General features: G+C 36.3%; 2 protein-coding genes across 2 annotated transcripts; one reads left to right on the top strand and one right to left on the bottom strand.

Annotated features, from left to right (window-relative positions):
- The first annotated feature begins 709 nt into the window (after nucleotides 1-709).
- On the top strand, nucleotides 710-10,693 carry LOC116304452 (pleckstrin homology domain-containing family F member 2). Its single transcript, XM_031714187.2, has 10 exons — nucleotides 710-819; nucleotides 3,675-3,739; nucleotides 3,853-3,933; nucleotides 4,631-4,687; nucleotides 5,597-5,660; nucleotides 6,398-6,523; nucleotides 7,410-7,516; nucleotides 8,274-8,430; nucleotides 8,863-8,975; nucleotides 9,068-10,693. Exons 1-10 carry the CDS (start codon nucleotides 804-806, stop codon nucleotides 9,125-9,127), a joined length of 846 nt encoding a protein of 281 aa, XP_031570047.1. The 5' UTR covers nucleotides 710-803; the 3' UTR covers nucleotides 9,128-10,693.
- A 306-nt stretch (nucleotides 10,694-10,999) lies between these two features.
- Nucleotides 11,000-12,999, bottom strand: LOC116304450 (melanocyte-stimulating hormone receptor-like). Its single transcript, XM_089040222.1, has one exon. The coding sequence runs from the start codon at nucleotides 12,924-12,926 to the stop codon at nucleotides 11,970-11,972; it is 957 nt and encodes a 318-aa protein (XP_088896348.1). The 5' UTR covers nucleotides 12,927-12,999; the 3' UTR covers nucleotides 11,000-11,969.
- Between the last annotated feature and the right edge of the window lie 5,384 nt (nucleotides 13,000-18,383).

Raw genomic sequence — 18,383 nt, forward strand, 5'->3', positions numbered from 1 at the left:
TAATGATTCTTAATACCATGCCACTTGGCTCGGTCCCGAGGGTGGCTGCTTAATAGAGATACTAAATGTGTAAAATAATTACTTAGATCTTATTAAACGAGCGGGAGGTCTGCACGGGATAATCTTGACTGAGGTCTGTACCCGACCGAGGTCAAGATTATCCCGTACAGACCGACCAAGCTTGGTTGATAAGAGTTTTATTATATGACCACTTTTCATTGAAAAGGACAAAATGCTTTCGCCGTAAGATTAATATGCGATCGGGCCGGTTAATACCAGAGACTCTAGACCAGGCCGCGATGCGATCTATCCAATCAGATTGCTCGATTTGCTAGTGTCCAGGCTCTAAGATTCATGGTCATATAATAATCATAAGTTATCAAAAACAAGCAACAAGGGGGGAGGGGGGAGGGGGGTGGGAATTTAATCATAATTTCCATGATTGGCAAAACAAATTGTACTATTTTGCCCTTCACCTTAGCTGCCTCCTTAAATTTATGCAACTCTCATTTTTCACCTATGATACAGACAATATCAGACCATTTTTTGATTGGCCAAGTTTATTGTATGTCCCTATCCTACATTATCCTACAATTTTTCAATTACTAATTTGAAAATAAAATCAAAGATAATCGACACCGTTTTATTGTAATTATTTGTTTTCTGGCAGGAATATTGTGAAGCGAATGATTTGACATTTTTTCGGCTCAGTTCCGATTTGCCCAAAAAAGGACATCAGACAAGGCCCCTCCTATTGATCATGTATACCCCTATCACGTGATATCACTAAGGGAAGAGGCAAAATGGTGGACCGACTTGGTGAGTAGGAAAAGTCTTATGAAATCCTCTTTTCACTACATATATTTCGAGCCGATTTGTCAACTAAAAGCTGCATAGGCTTTTGCGGCTATTAAGGTTTAAAATATCTTAAGATCAAGTTGATCTAACTCGGAATTTTCTTTTATTTTCCTCGCTTAATGCATAAACTATGCGTAGCAGTTGATCGACTTACTGGTGAGCAGAGTGTAAAACTATTTTGATATTCTTGGATTTCCGCTTCGAAACTTCCTTCTGAATGCTTTCGAAAACACTCAGTAATTTTCCTTTGTCTCTTCGTACTTACTCCGGAAGAGTTATACCGAATAATTTTCAAGTTATTCCGAGATAAGGCATTCAAAGGGCGATATGAATGACTTTTGATTCTGGAATTCTCAATGAAATGGTCTATTAAATCTCCATGAAGCTCATACACTAAATATACATGAATGCTTTTCTTAGGGTGTGTATGGTAAAGTGCCATCAAAATATTTTTAAAATTCTTGGATTTTTATGTACATTTTATAGCTTCAGTTTTTGTAAAAAACCTAAAGATTTTTTCAGACTTTGATTCTAATAAATTCACTTATATTTAAGTTATTGCCGGTAAGTCAGGCATGACAATTTCCGTGGTATCAATTCTGTTTGTTTACCTGTTGAAATTTTGGTATAACTATAGATTACCCAGCAAGGAAAAGTGTAATAGTGGGCTGCCTACGTGCCTTACAGAGTGAGAACATAAGGCATTGTATTTAATGGCTTTGATTTATATATCTATATGCTATATCTATATGGGGCTTGGTTTAGGGTTAGGATTGGGGAAGGCTTTGTAAGAATAAACAAAGGGTTCGTAGTCCCGTAGGCGAGTAGGCACGTAGGCTTCGTAGGTAGAGAGACTCAATGAAAAGTACATTGAGAATTCATATGAAGAATTACTCACCAAGTAGGCCACGCACATTCCTTAGAAATGGCTTTCATTTGGTGGTGTATTCTAAAGTTATTCCGTGGAACCCCATTAATCCGGCCACCAAAGGGACATTCAAATATGGCCATTTTAATGGGGTGGCTGTATTAAGCGGGCTGTCAAAAATATGTTAAAAACGTGTTTTATTAATCAGTACGAAACTACGAAACAAATTAAGTGCAATAATAAAGAAAAATAGAAAACGCACGCCTGGCTGTGTGCTGTCATTCTCGAGTGTTCCCAAAGTGCTTTATGACTGCACACAGCACAGCAAACAAGTTTTTTATTTCTTTTATAAAATACAAATTACAATAGTACTGAGTACTTTTTAAAATATTGATGTGATGCGTTAAGTACACTTTATCAATTAATAAAGTAGAAGTAGAAATAGCCAGTGACTTTGCTCTGTACAGACGAATGAAGCTTCCTTTGAAGTCATACTGACTCGAGGCTGGATATCACCCCAGACAGGCTATCAGCATGGCTTGTTTTAATACTGTACCGCTATGAAATAAATGCGGACATACTTTAGTGCATTGTGCTGTATGTTTTGATTCTGATTCTACAAAAAGCATTACTGTAGAATGTTAACCAAATGAATAAAAGAATCACAGATTTTGCAGCAATAACTTTACAGTATTTTCATTAAGATCTAAACTGTAACCTATTTGTCCTGGCCATAATACGGGATTAAAAAGTATGGAAGTTTGTCAATTGGGCCACAAAAAAGTGGCCGTTGGCCGTATTAAGCAGTACATTTTATAAAGTAAATGTATGGCCATTTCGTCGGGACCCAAAAGAGCTGACCGCAATAACGGGGTGGCCATATAAAGCGGATGGCCATAAGGCGGGGTTTTACTGTAAAATAAATAAAAAACTTTTAATAGCAATAATTATTATTGGATGAGGTTAAGCATGATGTCGTAAATTATCAAGACCAAGGCTGTGTTACTTGCAATAGCCATAGTCTGAGGCAGATAACACAGACCTGAGGTCGTGATAATTTAAGATATCATGCAAAAACCAAATTGTTTTATTATACATTTTATTGGTTGAGAAACTACCAAGCTAGAGAAAACAAGATGCATATGTTGACTCAAGTGGCAAAGCTACCATGCTCGGTGACCTTGAGTGAACTTGACAAAGATAAATTTATTTGCAAATTTATTACCAAGGCCTGATCATGTTAAAACTAATTCACCAGTCAACATAATTGGTAATTGACCAGCCTTACTTATGTATGTATGTATATAATGTATGTGTGTGTGTGTATGTCAAATTCATTAATAATTCATGAGGAAAACTCGACAGAAATCACAACCATGAAGAGTGTAGTAAATCTGATACAAGATTGTGTTCATTTGCATAAACATTAAGTTTGATTTCCTTGGCCAGATTCATTTTAATTTTGAAAATTTTAGTGAAACACAAAGGAACTAACCTAGACTTTTGACACAGTAATGATGAAAAGGTAAATTATACACCGTGAAAAGATGAAAAAACTTAGACTTTTGACAAGCAATCTACTGTACAGTATTCGTGTCCATGTTGTGTCCGATATACAAACGCTCGGCTACGCCTCAAGTTTGTATATCTGATACAACACTGCCACTCGTACTGTATATATATATATATATATACACTTAATTGCAGAAAGGTTGTAGTATACATTTATTCAAATATCTAATGAGATGCAAGATATCTTTAGCTTTAGTATTTTTTGTGAGTTGTCATCCTTTGAGCTCAAGCAGTGAACAAAAAATTGAATTATAAGGAGTGCATCGTTAAATCTACACTACCTCTCACAGCTGTTGTCCTGGATTCATACCTTGGACATGTCATGTAGTGCTTGAATTTTCTGTGAATTATCTTATTGTTTTTCTTCTTTATTCAGTTAATTCTGAGGCCAATTTGAGGCGCATCAGAGGCGTTGAGGCCTGCTTTGGTAGTTCAGGCCAAGTAAGTTCTAAAATAGCAAAGCAATATTGGTGATGACGTAAATTTATATCTACTGTACGTAACTAACTACCTTAACTGATTTTATTAATGTTACCTACCATCATTGCTTTCAGCCTTTGGTAGTTCCATCAAGAGTTCTTGTTGGTGAAGGTGTATTGACAAAATTATGCCGTAAGAAGCCTAAACCAAGACAGGTACATTTATTTTGCTATTACTGCAGTTTTCGATATTCTGCTAACTCGGTAGTTACAAGCTGCACTCTGCAATTTGGTTTTTCACTGCCGTCAATCAAAGATAATCAGTCAGTACCTTTTATGTCCTTGACTGGCAGCAGCAGCAAAAAAAAAAAAAAAAAATTTCACAACAAGCTGTTAAAATATCTGAGTTTGCAAAATATTGAAAACTGCAGTAAAACCATTTATTATTCATGGGAGGGTGGGCATGAGTATTTTAGTAGGAACTGTTAAGAAGTGGTAAGAAACTTTGTTTCTCAAATTCCCTGTTTGTGAAGCTGAAATTTAATAATCCCAAGCCCCTTTCAATCACCCACTTCTTTAGCTCTGGACTCCTGTGAAAGTAAGACTACAGTGGCACTACCTCTATTAAATGAACAGGTTTGGGACCTTGCCTGGTGTCTGTTAGAAGGTGTCCCCTGAATAGTTTTTTGTAGATTAAATATTGAAGGAAAATTGTAAGACCATGTAATTACAGTGTGTAGCTGCATAGACAGGTGTCTATTTAGTGAAGGGTGTCCACTTAATTAATAAGGGGTCTGTTTTAAGCAAAGGTTCCATGAAAACATATTTCAGCCTACTCCCTTATTACTCTTTTCCACCATCCCTCAATAAATAAAGAGTTTACTTACTTACTTACATTGTTTCCAATCTTTAGTTCTTCCTTTTTAATGACATTCTAGTGTATGGAAATATTGTAATCAACAAGAAAAAGGTATGTGTGCATTATAAAATGGCGTTATAAAAGGTTTATGTAACCCTGTGAAAAACCCCTTAAATCAAGGAAGAGACCCATTCAACTTTGCTTCAATATAATGCAAGTATAGGAATAGAACCTGGGACCCTGGCATGCATGTGCACTGTCATGCACTCCTAATGCAAAACTAATAGAGTGGTTACCTTGGAAAAATGTTGGAGCTACACTGTACAAGTACAATATGATACAATACAATAATACGAGTTTATTTTGCTCACGATTTTGTATTACAAGATTTGTTAAGGAAAAAAAAAGGAAAAAGTAATAGATATAAGAAGTATAATAAATAAATTGGAAGGTGGCTAGGAATTTGTTCTCAAAAGTCAAATGCCATATTCATAGTCATTTGCTTGCCAATATTTGCACGTACTCATGATTTGTATAAATTTTGTATTAGAAGTTAATTAAGTAAATCATGACAAAGCTTGGGTCATGTGATGTTCAAGTGTAAACTAAGTATAGTAGGACCTAGAGGGGTATGCTTTTACCCCAACACTCTTTACCAGGTAATTGTTCTTTTAAGGGGAGTCAGGATGGCATGGTGGTTTAAACACTCACTTGGCTCTCAACTCGGAGGTCCTGGGTCCAAATCTCAGTTCAAATCCCAGTCTCCCCACGTGAGCTGAGTAGGTTGATTCTCTTTCTAACTCTCCGGTTTTTTTGGTCCGGTTTTTCCTCCCTCCTCTCAAAATCAACCCTAGCTAATTAAAACTGGTTAGAGCTGCGCTCTGAGGTCATACATGGATTGTATAGCAGCTGCCAGAGCTAGGTGACTTCACATGCTTTTAGTTCAACCCCATTGAGAGATGACGATATTTTTAGCAGTATTATCTTATAATATGTTCTATCTATACTTTATTTTATCAGTACAATAAACAACATCTTATTCCCCTGGAACAAGTCAAGCTATTGTCACTGGAGGATGATGGAAGTATGTCATTGGATTGTAACATATAATATGGGCATAGTATACCACATGGCACAGTATGATTAGTTTATCATCATATTGTGTACAATATGCATATTAGAGCAGGTTTTGTGTGATTGTAACATATAGTATGGGCATGGTATACTGCGTGGCACAGTATGATTAGATTATCATCATATTGTGTACAATATGCATATTAGAGCAGGTTTTGTGTGATTGTAACATATCATATGGGCATGGTATACTGCATGGCACAGTATGATTAGATTATCATCATATTGTGTACAATATGCATATTAGAGCAGGTTTTGTGTGATTGTAGCATATGATATGGGCATGGTATACTAATTACAATTTTATTAATCAAGACTATGCCATGGCTTTGAGTTTTGCTGTGAAAAAGGGACAACTAAACTAGTGTCTCTAATATGTGTGGATGTCCATTTCTATAATATACCAGCTCCTATGATAAAATTTCAAGGGCTATTAAAATGATGCAGCTCATACACCTGTATTTAGTCAGGCGAAGTTTCTAGATTTTGTTTTTATTCCCCCTTATGATAACTTCCTTTCATCAATCCCTCTGTTTTTCTTCTATTCTCTCTATTTATCTATTTTTCTTTTTGTATATCTCTCTTTTTTCCCTGTCTCTTTCATCAATTGTAAATTGAGTATTTCCTTTGTTAATGAACTTCATGAACTCACTGGCTGATTGAATGCTAATGTTTTATTGTGTCTAGGTTTAAAGAATGGCTGGCAGATAATTAGTACCAAGAAGTCGTTTGCTGTCTATGCAGCTACAGCTACAGAAAAAGCAGAATGGATGGCTCATATAAACAAATGCATCCAAGACCTATTTGCCAAGAGTGAGTGTTACCTGCCTCAATGAATGAACTTTGCATCTTTGTTTTATATATTGAGTTAGGATGAGTTGAAATACAGTTATCTGTCATCCAAAAACCATACACACAACAAACCTTTTGAGATTAGGCATAAAGTTTACCCATGTTCAGACCATGTGTCATTCTCTTGAGAATAAGATTCTTGGTTTGAGTTGTATCCATATTCATGTGTCTTATGAAGAATTGTTAAACAAAGAAATGATACTCTGGAGATTGAAAGACACATGGTCTGAAATGGGTAAATGAGCTATGCCAAATCTAATTTGGTCTATTTTGCGATTTGCACCTGTCTTCATTAAAGGTTCATGCTACTTTTTAAACTTCTTGAAAACTCCTTAAATTTGATGAATATTTTCAAAGGCAATAAGCCTGAAGCGAGATGACATTTACCCCCGTCTCTAGTACATAATCCTTTTCACACTGCTTTTGTTCTTTAATTATGACTATATTGTTCCTGTATTCTCTAAGGAATCAAAAATTTTAATATGAAAGAATTTTAAAAACTATTATGGTATAGAGTCGGGGGTAAAATGTCATCTCCCTTCAGGCTTATTGAAAATCTCTTGAATTTTAAGATTTTAGCAAAACTCCTTGACAACTCTGAAATAGACCTACATGTAGCCATCCGAAAATGCACGATATGTTTCCATATCCATCGACCTACAGCTATACACAAGATACAGTGTCAACCAGGAGTTACTTCCCTTGTGCAACCACCGTGTAAAACCATGGCATAGTTAGCTAAACATACTCCTTGAAAAATTATTTTTGGGTTCTTGAATACTCCTTTTTTTTATGTGGGTACCTCAGCACGAACCCTGTTCATTAGTTAACATCTCTTTTTTTTTAGCTGGCAAAAAGGCATCTGATAACCATGCAGCAGTGTGGGTTCCTGACAGCGAGGCATCAACATGTATGCATTGTATGAAGAGCAAGTTCACTGCACTGAATCGTAGGGTGAGTATACTCTGGACACTATATTTCAACCTCTAAGGAAACTAGGAAATTCGCCTTTCTGAGGATCAAAGAAATACTCACATTGACCACGTACAGCATGGGATCCATGGTGGGACAAAGGTTTCAAGGCTTTTTTGAAATTGTCCCAATATTCTGCAGGAAATTCAGGAGAATGGGAGGAATGGGTTGCACATCTAATGGGACTGAAATTTTTTTTTTAATTATTGTGACAGCAAGAGTGTCCCAAAATGTTTTCATTTTTATTGGAGACATTTCTGCAGGAAATTCAGGAGAATGGGAGGAATGGGTTGCACATCTAATGGGACTGAATTTTTTTTTTTAAATTATTGTGACAGCAAAAGTGTCCCAAAATGTTTTCATTTTTATTGGAGACATTGTTATTTAGTAATCTTCTCATGTCGGCCTCACTGTACTCATGTATGAGTATGGTAGCAGACATAGCAGAGCTATTGAAAAGATCAAAACAGTGTGATGAAAGGGTGGGAGTGTGGGAAGTAGGGGAAGAAGAAAAAAAAAAGGAAAAAAGAAAGAGCAACTTCAGGTATAGTGAGGTCAGAATACTTTGGCCTTTGCAGGTTTGAAGCTGATTTGTTCTGACTCATACATTTCTATCTGCAGTGAAACTGCTGAGAATAGAATGATACCATTTACTTGTGAGCCAAAATTAAAGTATTGCATTATTGTTAACATTATTGCAAGCATTGATAATGACATTTAGTTTTTCTTTTTTGATAAGCATCATTGTCGAAAATGTGGTGCAGTGGTATGCGGTGCATGTTCTGCCAAGAGGCTCAGCCTACCAGCCCAGTCATCCAAACCACTGAGGGTATGCAACACTTGCTATCAGGCTGTAATGTCAAAGGCAAAGAATCCAGACAGTAAGAAGACAGATGGTATGTTTTGAAAAATTTGGTGGGGGGTGGGGGGGGGGGGGGGGGAGAAACAACTTACTATTTTTAGTTGGAATGAGAATAAGATTGGAAATTGAGAGATAAAGTGAGAGTAGGCATTAGATTGAACGACAATGAAATGAAAATATTGAGAACTAAAGTGGGATTTAAATGAGGGGGATGATACGAAGGAAAGAGTAAGAATAAGAAATAACAAAAAATGTTAGAATGAATGATACAGCAAGAATGAAAATGAAGTGGAGAAAGAGTGAGAAAGGAACAGGGACACAAGAATAAAGTTTCGAATGAAAAAGAAAACAATACAGCAAGAACAAAAAAGAAGAGGAGAAAGAGTGCGAAAGGAACAAGAACACAAGAATAAAGTTTCAAATGAAAAGAAAACAGGTAGGATATTTCATTCATCATATTTTTCAGCTGTCCCTGCACCCTCCAAGGAATTAAAAGGAGATGAAGATTCGTCTGGTGAAGAGAACAGTGATGAGGAAGAAGCAGGTGGAGAGACAGCAGAAGTTCAACCTCCATCTACCGTAAGTAGTTTCAAGTATTTCTATGTGGTCTACGTTTTGTCATTTAATGATGCCTATTTATATTCTTAAGATTTGTTCATCTCTTATTTCAGCCAACATTTTATCAAGAAAATCCTCCGAGTGAACAGAAGCCAGCAGAAGAAGAACATTGATGATCTTTAGACACCAATATGCCGAGATAGATTGTTTTACATTCCAATTCTACCACTATTTGTCATTTGTATTCTATTGTCCTAACACATCCTGACCCGTCAATGATGAAAAAAGAAAAGAAAAGAAAAAGGGAGTGGGTAAGACAACTAGCAAAAGAACACTCGCATTTAATGTCCCTTTCCATTTCTCTGCCTTTCGATAATTCTTCATATATTTGTCAACATAACTACTCCTCTATGGGATTATTGTAATTAAATTCTAATGATTTAATTGATATCCATTATCAAATAGCAAATTATTAATGGCATTTAAAAGTTGTAATTCAAGGCTGTACGCAATGTGCTCCTATTGCCTGAGATGGTACATGATAATTTCAGAACTTGCCATCTTATTAAATTTTAACAATATTCAAAACTAGCGTCATTTTAGTTATGAAGGAATGAAAGTTCCTTTAGATAGTATATGATGCTTATAAAAATCCTCTTCGCAGTCTGATGCAGCAAAAGGATGTATCAGCATTAATTTGCGATATTAATGAAAGATGCTATAATTTGTTGCTGTTGAATATAGAAAATGACAGACAGTTATTTCATTTGTTTACCACTGTAGCATTTGCAATATGACCCTAATTTTTTGGGTGCATGTGACGTTGTAGCCGCCATTTTGGTTGACTTTGACAAAATCTTTGGTCTTGGTGTCTTGTCAACCAACATGGAGGCCACGTCTTTTGGCCTTTTATTGTCATGGGAAGGGATGCATTCCACCAATATATCAACCATTCATGTTTATAATGCATCTTAAGCCGTTTTTGGATTGTAAAGCATATATTACATGTATGCATGTGATAGGGGTTTGACTAATGGTCATGGGATGTGATGAAACTATAAATCTACTAATCTACTCCAAGCACTTGGATGAGATCAAGCATACAATTTACAAATGTTAAAGTTGTCAAGGGCAATGCCAATAGTTGACCCCAATAATGCTAAATGCATTTTACAACAGGTGATGTTATTGAATAATGTCGTTGACCTTGACAGTTTTAATGGCAAAGGATTCCTCAGTTGAGTGTTTTGCTCCCTGCCCTCATGTAAGCCAATAGATGCGAGGTTAACATGAAAAATACAAAAGAAATCAGACATTTTCTCGATGGAATTTGTGTCATCTCTTTTGTATTTCCATGTTAGCCTCGTATACATAAGATCATTTTGAGAAGAGTCCATTAGTTCGTTCTTTTGCATTTACATCCATTGCATGTCCTGTACCATTCCTCTTCAAATGATCCAAGGGATTCGATAACTAGGTTTTGCTTTATGTAAAAGTTAATTCAATTTCTCATCTGATGCATACCGCTGTTTTTGATGAGCACAGATTCGGCCTCGTTTATATATAAGTTAGCTATTCATAGTTACCATTAAAAGTTTATGGGATCCAAAGCGGTACGCGATGAATGTGATTTGTTTATTTTTTATTTTTATTTTTGGCCCTGTTCATATATAGTTTACGATTTTGTAAAAAAAGGCATTAAATTATTGCTTAAATAAAAGTTCTTATCATCATTAGAATTAGGGCATTTTTGTTTTTGTAGTTCTGCCTAGATTTACATCAAAAACCAATGAGCCATTCCGAGGTTGAGAGAAGAACTGGGTCGAGTTGGCATTGCAGTGTATTGTGGGACTGTCGTAGAGGACGAAATACAAGCCATCTTGAAAATATGTAACCCTAAAACTAAAAACCGCCGTTTTTCAATCAAACACTGAACGGAATTCTTCTATCAACCGTAATCTATTCTTATCGATCTCGTTGTACCGTTGTATAAGAGTACCTACCATAAAAGCGCGACAAAAAAAAGGAGGGGGGGGGGGGGGGGCTGGTGGGTGTGAAAAAAATAAACAGATCGAACAACCGCAGGTCGGGGGAGTACAGCGAGGACACTACAATGTTTGAAGGCCACTGAATACTGTACGGCGTTGGCGGGCTGAAAGTGAAATGTACTCATACATTTTCACTGGTGAGACCGCTGGCTGACAGTATTTTTATTTACGTGAAGTCGCGAAACACTAATTGAATTCCTGTAGGAAAAGGTAGCCTACTTGAGTTTCTGTCACCCGCAAAAGGAGCCCCTTCGTTTTTTCGAAAAAAATAGTAGTTGACTTGCGTTAAATCTAAGCGGTCAGAACATCGTTATATTCGTATTGAAAAGAGCTATATATCAAATGCTTTAAAAAAAGGCGAGAAAGTTCATATTGTTCAGTTCCAGGTGATTTTCACTTCTATCAGGCCGTACGAGGCATATTAAACGGTTTTGCCCATTTCAGACCACCTGTTATTCCCTAGCTTGCTCATTTCTTTCATTTAACGGTTTCTCATGAGAAGACACATGAATATGGATACAACTCAAACGAAACATCGTAATCTCAAGAGAATGACAGGTGGTCTGAAATGAGAAAACATTATGCCCAAGCCAATTAAATAGGTCCATAGCCAAATTCAGTTAGCGAAAACTTTTTTTGTTTTTACAGTTTCCTAATTCCAAGTTTTCGGCTCGATAAAAGTATTTCACTAGAAAACTAAAGAAAATAAAATTTATGCTTGGAAAGATGCACCAAATGTCATTGCTCGCCTAGATTTTCAATCTCCTGATTAGAATTCGATTGTGAAATGTGAGCTGACATTTGTACGTGTCGTGGTGATTGCAGGTGTATTTACGAAGAAACATTGCAATTTTCTATTCGGTGATAAATTAGCAAGTTAAGTTTTCAATTGCTTTTAGTATCTCGATTCCGTTCCATAGGGTAAGCAGCATCAAATAAAGTTTTTTTTTTACTTTTTAACTTAGCCCTACCTCGAAAGACTTTCAGAACTATTCCACTTGAAAATCAATTTTACCTGACGTTTTACTGCATCTCGAAGTTCTTGTAAGCGCCAGCAGTAGACAACGGGGTTGATAGAGGCAGTGATCGTAATTATAGTAAAGGATAATTCCCCGAGCTGGACGACAAAACCATGAAAGCCTATAACTATGAATAAGATGCAAAATATCAAGTAAGGAATCGAAAACCCAAGGTAGATTACTGTCACAATGAAAAATGAAAAAGAAGATTTTTTCCCTGTTTTTATCTGTTCATTTGTCAGTCTGTTGGCGTGTTGCATTGCTCTCTCGAGATCTTGGATCTGAGATCGATGTTTTTCAGTAATTTTGTAGATCTTCCAGTAGCAAACTAGGATTATAATCAAAGATATCGTGCATCCTGTACTAAGCAAGATGGTAAAAATAATTAGCTCGTTAAGAATTCGAGGAATCAAGACAATCAAGAATACTGGCCAGAATCCTGCAAACAACACCAGAACGCGCGGTACTGTAACAATTTCTCCGTAACGTAGGTGATAATGTAAAGCAAGGAATCGATCTATGCTTATGACTGTCAGAGTCGAAACAGAAACTCCTGATAAAACAACGATTGATAAAATAATTAAGATAGTGGCATTGCATGTTGCTGTCCAGTTCTTGTAATGCTTAGCTATGCCATAAGCAACAAGACATGGTTGAGAAACGAGCCCAGTAAGAAGATCGGAAAAGGCAAGACAACCAAGCAAGGCGAACGAAGGCTTATGCAGATGAGCATTCTTCCAGATGGCCAGAATCAAGATGAAGTTTTCAACGACAGCAAAGAGTGAAGTGGGGAAGTTGAGGACAGCTAATATAATATTGATGACTTGTTCTGTTGTGTCTTGATCATCGAGTCCAAGAAACAGTCCAAAACATTTCTTCTCAGATACCAACTCAGTGCGATTCATTTCGTGGCCGCCAAACTAATATCAATAAATTTTTTGCTTCTGAGTCTTTTGTATTCACAAATAAACGTCGTGAAAGTTGAAATAATGAACCAATTAAGTGATGATCGCAGAAGAATTGCCTCGTTTGTGATTGGCTAAGATAACTTAAGGTTACATTAAATTAGTTGAGTAAAACACATGCAGTAATATTAGTGTCCATAATCGATGGTCTTTCAAGCAGCTGGCGGTTTTTCGCCACAATTCACAATTTTAACTGATTTGTTTATGTTAGCGTTTTTTATGCATATGATTCTGGAAATTTACCTCTACAGTTGGGCTATCACTGGGCTGTGGTTTTGAATGTTTTTCAAATGCCGATGTTATAAAGGTAGTTCCGGACCTTGCGTGCGCATACCCATCTCGTTCTTGAAGACTTATTTAGGTATATTTTTAAAGGTTTGTCTGAATATTATGTGCAATCAAAACCAAATCAACAACTGTTCCAAAGAATTATTGGCCCGACAGCGTTTTCCTTGATAAGTAAAGAAAACGGACAAGAATACGTGATATACTTAAAATTTGACGATTCTTTGTGCTATAAATCGTTTATTAGCACGGCGATCCCCCACGGCGAGAAACTCGATACAATATATTCGAATTCATTTCAACTAGAACCCTATTATTATATATTTACACTAAAAATAATACATGATAAATGAAATCAATTACTTACATATATTAACAATCATCGTCTATTTCCTACACCATTTCAATCATTTTTACGATAATATCTACAAAATATCCACTAGTTTTATCCCTTAGAAATCTAAGATGTTTCTTTCAGACCGGCCTAGTTGTCTTGAATATCTTGGTCTTCGTTTGACTAATTTTCGGATAAATTGTGCTTTCCACTCACGATGCGTGCTGAATGAACAGCCATACACTGACAGATCCAAGTCAGATGATTGTCGACAGCAAGAGTACCGACAAGGCTGTTGGGAATGCACGTGAATGGTAATCGTTCTTTCCGGACATTTGCTGAGACAAGTAGACGTTCTAGTCAAAAACAAGCACTAGTTCGAGGGGTCTAATTAATTCTGGAGGCGAACCAGAAAGGAGGGAATATCAAGAAGACTTTCTTGAAGACAACAGGGTACGCCTCCTGGAGAAAAACACACGACACCTTATTCATCATGATTGGCACTTATTTTCATTATTGCGCAACACCGTCAAATCCTGGACCACCTTAAAACACTTCACGTGGTGTTAATTCCACTGAAATATGGTCTAGAAATTCATACCAATTTTATTCCATTCTGAAAATACGAAAAGTTTTCTATTTCTTGTGTTATATTACTTTGAGCGCTCTCATCTCTCTACTAAATGTTTGATTGGATGGGATTCATTCAGATTCTCTTTTTTGATTGGTTCGTTCGTTCATCGTACCACCCCACAGGGTGGAGGAGATACGAAACGTGTGCACAGGTTATTTGAAAGTCGGTACTCAGTATAGAAGTGCACTATACTATGAGGGGCAGAGCGAACGGACTCGTAGTCCCAACGAGGCTAGCAATAAAAAAAAAAAAAAAGCAAAATAATAACTAAGTAAGAGTTGATAGGGAAAAAACCTACAATGAGGACATACAGATTTCCATATCTGAATTCTAGAAGTGTCGAAAAAACAGGTGAACTAATTGTCTAAGTAGAATTTATAGAGCATTTTTCTTGAAAGAAGTGTCACGTAGGGAAGTGGGGGAGTGATACTTTCCCAATCGAACACAAAGATTCTGGTCGCTTTTTGTTTCCTCCTTCTTCTGCTACTTGTAATACTTTACACGAACTCAATTAGATAGTCTCTCTTCTGTGAATAAATAAATGGGCTTGTACTTCTTTCGTATGACTTTACTCAAGTCACCTTCAAAAGCTGTGCCGTAACAAACTATGCGCGAAGATCTTAACATATTTCAAAGTATGAGTACTCAATTGAACGCTAAGTAAATCGTTTGTGCAAATGGTTTGTTCTGATTCATTTGCGAAACAAAATACTCGTCTTGTTCATCATCTTCTTAACCACTTGAACTTAAACTCTATTTGCTATCGAAAAACTCTACTATAAATGCTTTTTCGCTATCTTCATTGTAGGTTCTTTGCTATTTTCATCGCAATTTTTATCGCTGTTTTCTTCCCTGGCGTTTTCGCTGTTTAGCTTGTATACTGAAAACCATCCTGATTTGATCTTTTTCGATGTTCTTTTACATCAATTGTTAAGTTTAATAATATTTAATTCGTCTGATACATGATAGTTTAATTTCAACTTTGTCTTACTGGTTTTGAAGACAATTTTTTCTCGTCGAAAAATATTTTCCTCTCACATTGAAATCACTACAACCCTGAACAAACAGGAATTGCATGCTAAAAATAGCTCAGGCTTTGTGCGCAGAGCTAAAAATAGATTTTCAAAAAACTTTCATGGTTACAGACCCATGTATGCGAGATATGCTCTTTAATATACTCTTGTTATAGATCATGTACTGAAATGTTTTTTTGTTTTTTGTTTTTTTTCCACTTACAATCCGCCATTCTCGTCAACCCAAACGCTTTGAACAAACGCTTTGAACTAATGCTTTGTTTTTGACGGTTTTGTTAGCGCTGTTGTCATTATTACAAGAGCTACTTATACTGAGAAAATGAGGTAATTTCCTCCATAATAAAGACTAATAAGAATTTAATCGAAATATACTACATGGAATACAAAGACTTGTGTGAACAAAAGGACCTTACTACTCTCCCACCACGCAAGGGGCGGGGCTAGTTTTATTCTTTATCAGAAAAACATCTGCTAACATTTGGTCAGCTAAGAATTCAAGCTCACGCCCCCTCATGTGAGCCCATACAAATTATGTCTCAAAAACACGGTTTTTGGATCTTTTCTCAAAATAATGACTATCTAGGCAAAAAACAGAAGTGGATCCAGTTAATTCAACTATTCACGGACTGTATTATATGGTTTAGAATGAATTCTTTTGAAAAAAACCACCGTATACTTTTTGAGTTGAATTTTTGCTATTGGACGTATTTTACAAGAGAAAATGCATGACGTAACCGGGGTCAAGCTAGAAAATCGTCTCTCCTTGATTTAAAACAGAACCTGTCAAAATAAATAAATAAATAAATAAATAAAAAATAAAAAAAAAAAACAGAAGTGGATTTGAAAACACTGGGCTTTCCTGAACATTTTGGTATAATTCATAGGAATTTGTTAAAATTTAGAACCGTATTTTTGCTGATTTTATAAACTCATACTATCTGTTGGCCTATACATTCGCCTCTTATGGTTTCTTAGGTTTCGTAGCCTCGAAAACACGCTTACAACTAGTTAGCGAAAGAACAGAAGATTTACGGGTCATTTAGGATGTTTTGTCACGCAGTTTACTTGTGCTATATAACTTTACTTTTAAGGACGACCTTTTGCTTTGGAAAGAGAGGAAAAAGACCGAAAAACCAAATATTCCAAATGTATGGGCAATTTTTTCCAATGGAAAAATGTTTGATAAAGTTTTTCATGGACGACATTACTCTTATGCTTTGAATTGTACTCGAAAAACTAAAGATAACTGCAGATGATCCAATACGAATGTCAGATTTAGTGAAATTTACCAAGAATGGCTTAGATCAAAAGAAAACGAACTAAGAGAAGGAATCCCGCGCTTTATCTTGAGCACTCTCAGATGGTATTTTTATAATCATTGATGCTATTTTTAGAATCATTCACTTGAACGTTTGTTTTTATACACGCGCATACTAAGCTTCTTATACTCATGTTTTAAAAAAAATGTTTTTCAATAAAACGCAAGCAAACAGCGGCCGATCCGAATGGCTTACGATCGTGTAAGGAAGGCATGACTCTCCTCGCAAGATATTCGTCGGTTTTTCGGAGTAAATTCGCTAGCCCGACTAGTGTAGCGCGCGCACGTAAACAAGCACTGCAAGGAACGCCTGTCATATCTTAGATTACGTACGCTATAAAAATCGAAGATAAATCAACACAATCAAAATTTTAACGTGCTCCCTTGCATCAAACGGTGCCTATGATGGTTTCAAGGACAAGAGAAAAATGTTTGCGCATGCGTGCATTTCAGCACGTTTTCTAAGAATTTTAAAGAGTTTGAGTGAGAAAGTAAATGTTTGTTTTCTCCAAGTATGCTTTAGTCAGGCCAAGATACTGTTTTAAGGTAATTCCCTTGAAAGAAAGTTTGCCAATAACTTTGTCCTGAAACTTTGCATGGACATTAATTATGTTATGGACATTTAAAAACTGCAATAAAAAAAAGATGTGCCACCATTCTCGTTTTTTCTAGATGCTAGATGCTAGATGCTAGATGCTAGATGCTAGATGCTAGATGCTAGATGCTAGATGCTAGATGCTAGATGCTAGATGCTAGATGCTAGATGCTAGATGCTAGATGCTAGATGCTAGATGCTAGATGCTAGATGCTAGATGCTAGATGCTAGATGCTAGATGCTAGATGCTAGATGCTAGATGCTAGATGCTAGATGCTAGATGCTAGATGCTAGATGCTAGATGCTAGATGCTAGATGCTCGATGCTAGATGCTAGATGCTCGATGCTAGATGCTAGATGCTAGATGCTAGATGCTAGATGCTAGATGCTAGATGCTAGATGCTAGATGCTAGATGCTAGATGCTAGATATGCTCTCCACATATGTTAATTTATGGGTTTAGTAGTCAAATGCTGTAGAAACCGGAAGCTGTAATCAAGAACCTTTATTCACAGTTCAAAGTACTTTCATATAACAAAACGTAGTTATGTAACTCAAAGTCTACTAGATAATTTATTCTAATAAAACCATATCAAAGTCATTGGATGACTATGATTCTTGAACTATTCGTTAAAAATGCAGGTATGTGCACCTCTACAAACGTCCAAAAATTGCACATGTCAACTATTCCCATCAAAATATTTCAAAATCTATCCAAGCATCGCATTTATCAAAAATCTGAAATAAAAAATGCATTGGGGTCACCATTCTCGTTTTTGATTTATCTTGTAAAAAAAACATCTCAAAATAGTCGAAAACTGATACTTTTCCGACTGGAGACTGGGGCGAGTCAGGTAAGAATCGCAATTGATTTTTCTGGTCAAAAAAAAAGTGAAAATTTGTTTTGAACTGGGTTTCTTATTTAGTTTGCGAAAGAAAAATGCCTAAACTGTGCTCGGTTCCATGCATTCAGTTACATGCGCAGAAAAATGCGCAGTACAGAACAAGGGAATTACCTTCAATAACACAATATGAAAGAATTAGCCTTAAAGAATTAGCATACGAATTCAGAGCATGCGCAGACGTTTTTCACTCGTGTTCCAATCGAGTCGGTTTTTCATGGCTTTATAACTACTAACGTTACTTTCGTCGCTACGTTCGTTTGCGTACACACCACAGGCTTAATTATAATTTCAAA

The sequence above is a fragment of the Actinia tenebrosa genome, unplaced genomic scaffold (genome assembly GCF_029948245.1).
Source record: "Actinia tenebrosa isolate PJP-AT-01 unplaced genomic scaffold, QUT_ActTen_1.0 PGA_scaffold7__59_contigs__length_16204524, whole genome shotgun sequence".
Classification (NCBI taxonomy): Eukaryota; Metazoa; Cnidaria; class Anthozoa; order Actiniaria; family Actiniidae; genus Actinia; species Actinia tenebrosa.

Bases quoted from the DNA above. Each gene is read 5' to 3' on its own strand.
- LOC116304452 (XM_031714187.2), top strand. The intron at 7,517-8,273 runs GTGAGTATACTC...TTTTTTGATAAG, and splicing joins TCACTGCACTGAATCGTAGG to CATCATTGTCGAAAATGTGG. The intron at 8,976-9,067 runs GTAAGTAGTTTC...CTCTTATTTCAG, and splicing joins AAGTTCAACCTCCATCTACC to CCAACATTTTATCAAGAAAA.
- LOC116304450 (XM_089040222.1), bottom strand. From the start codon at position 12,926: ATGAATCGCACTGAGTTGGTATCTGAGAAGAAATGTTTTGGACTGTTT.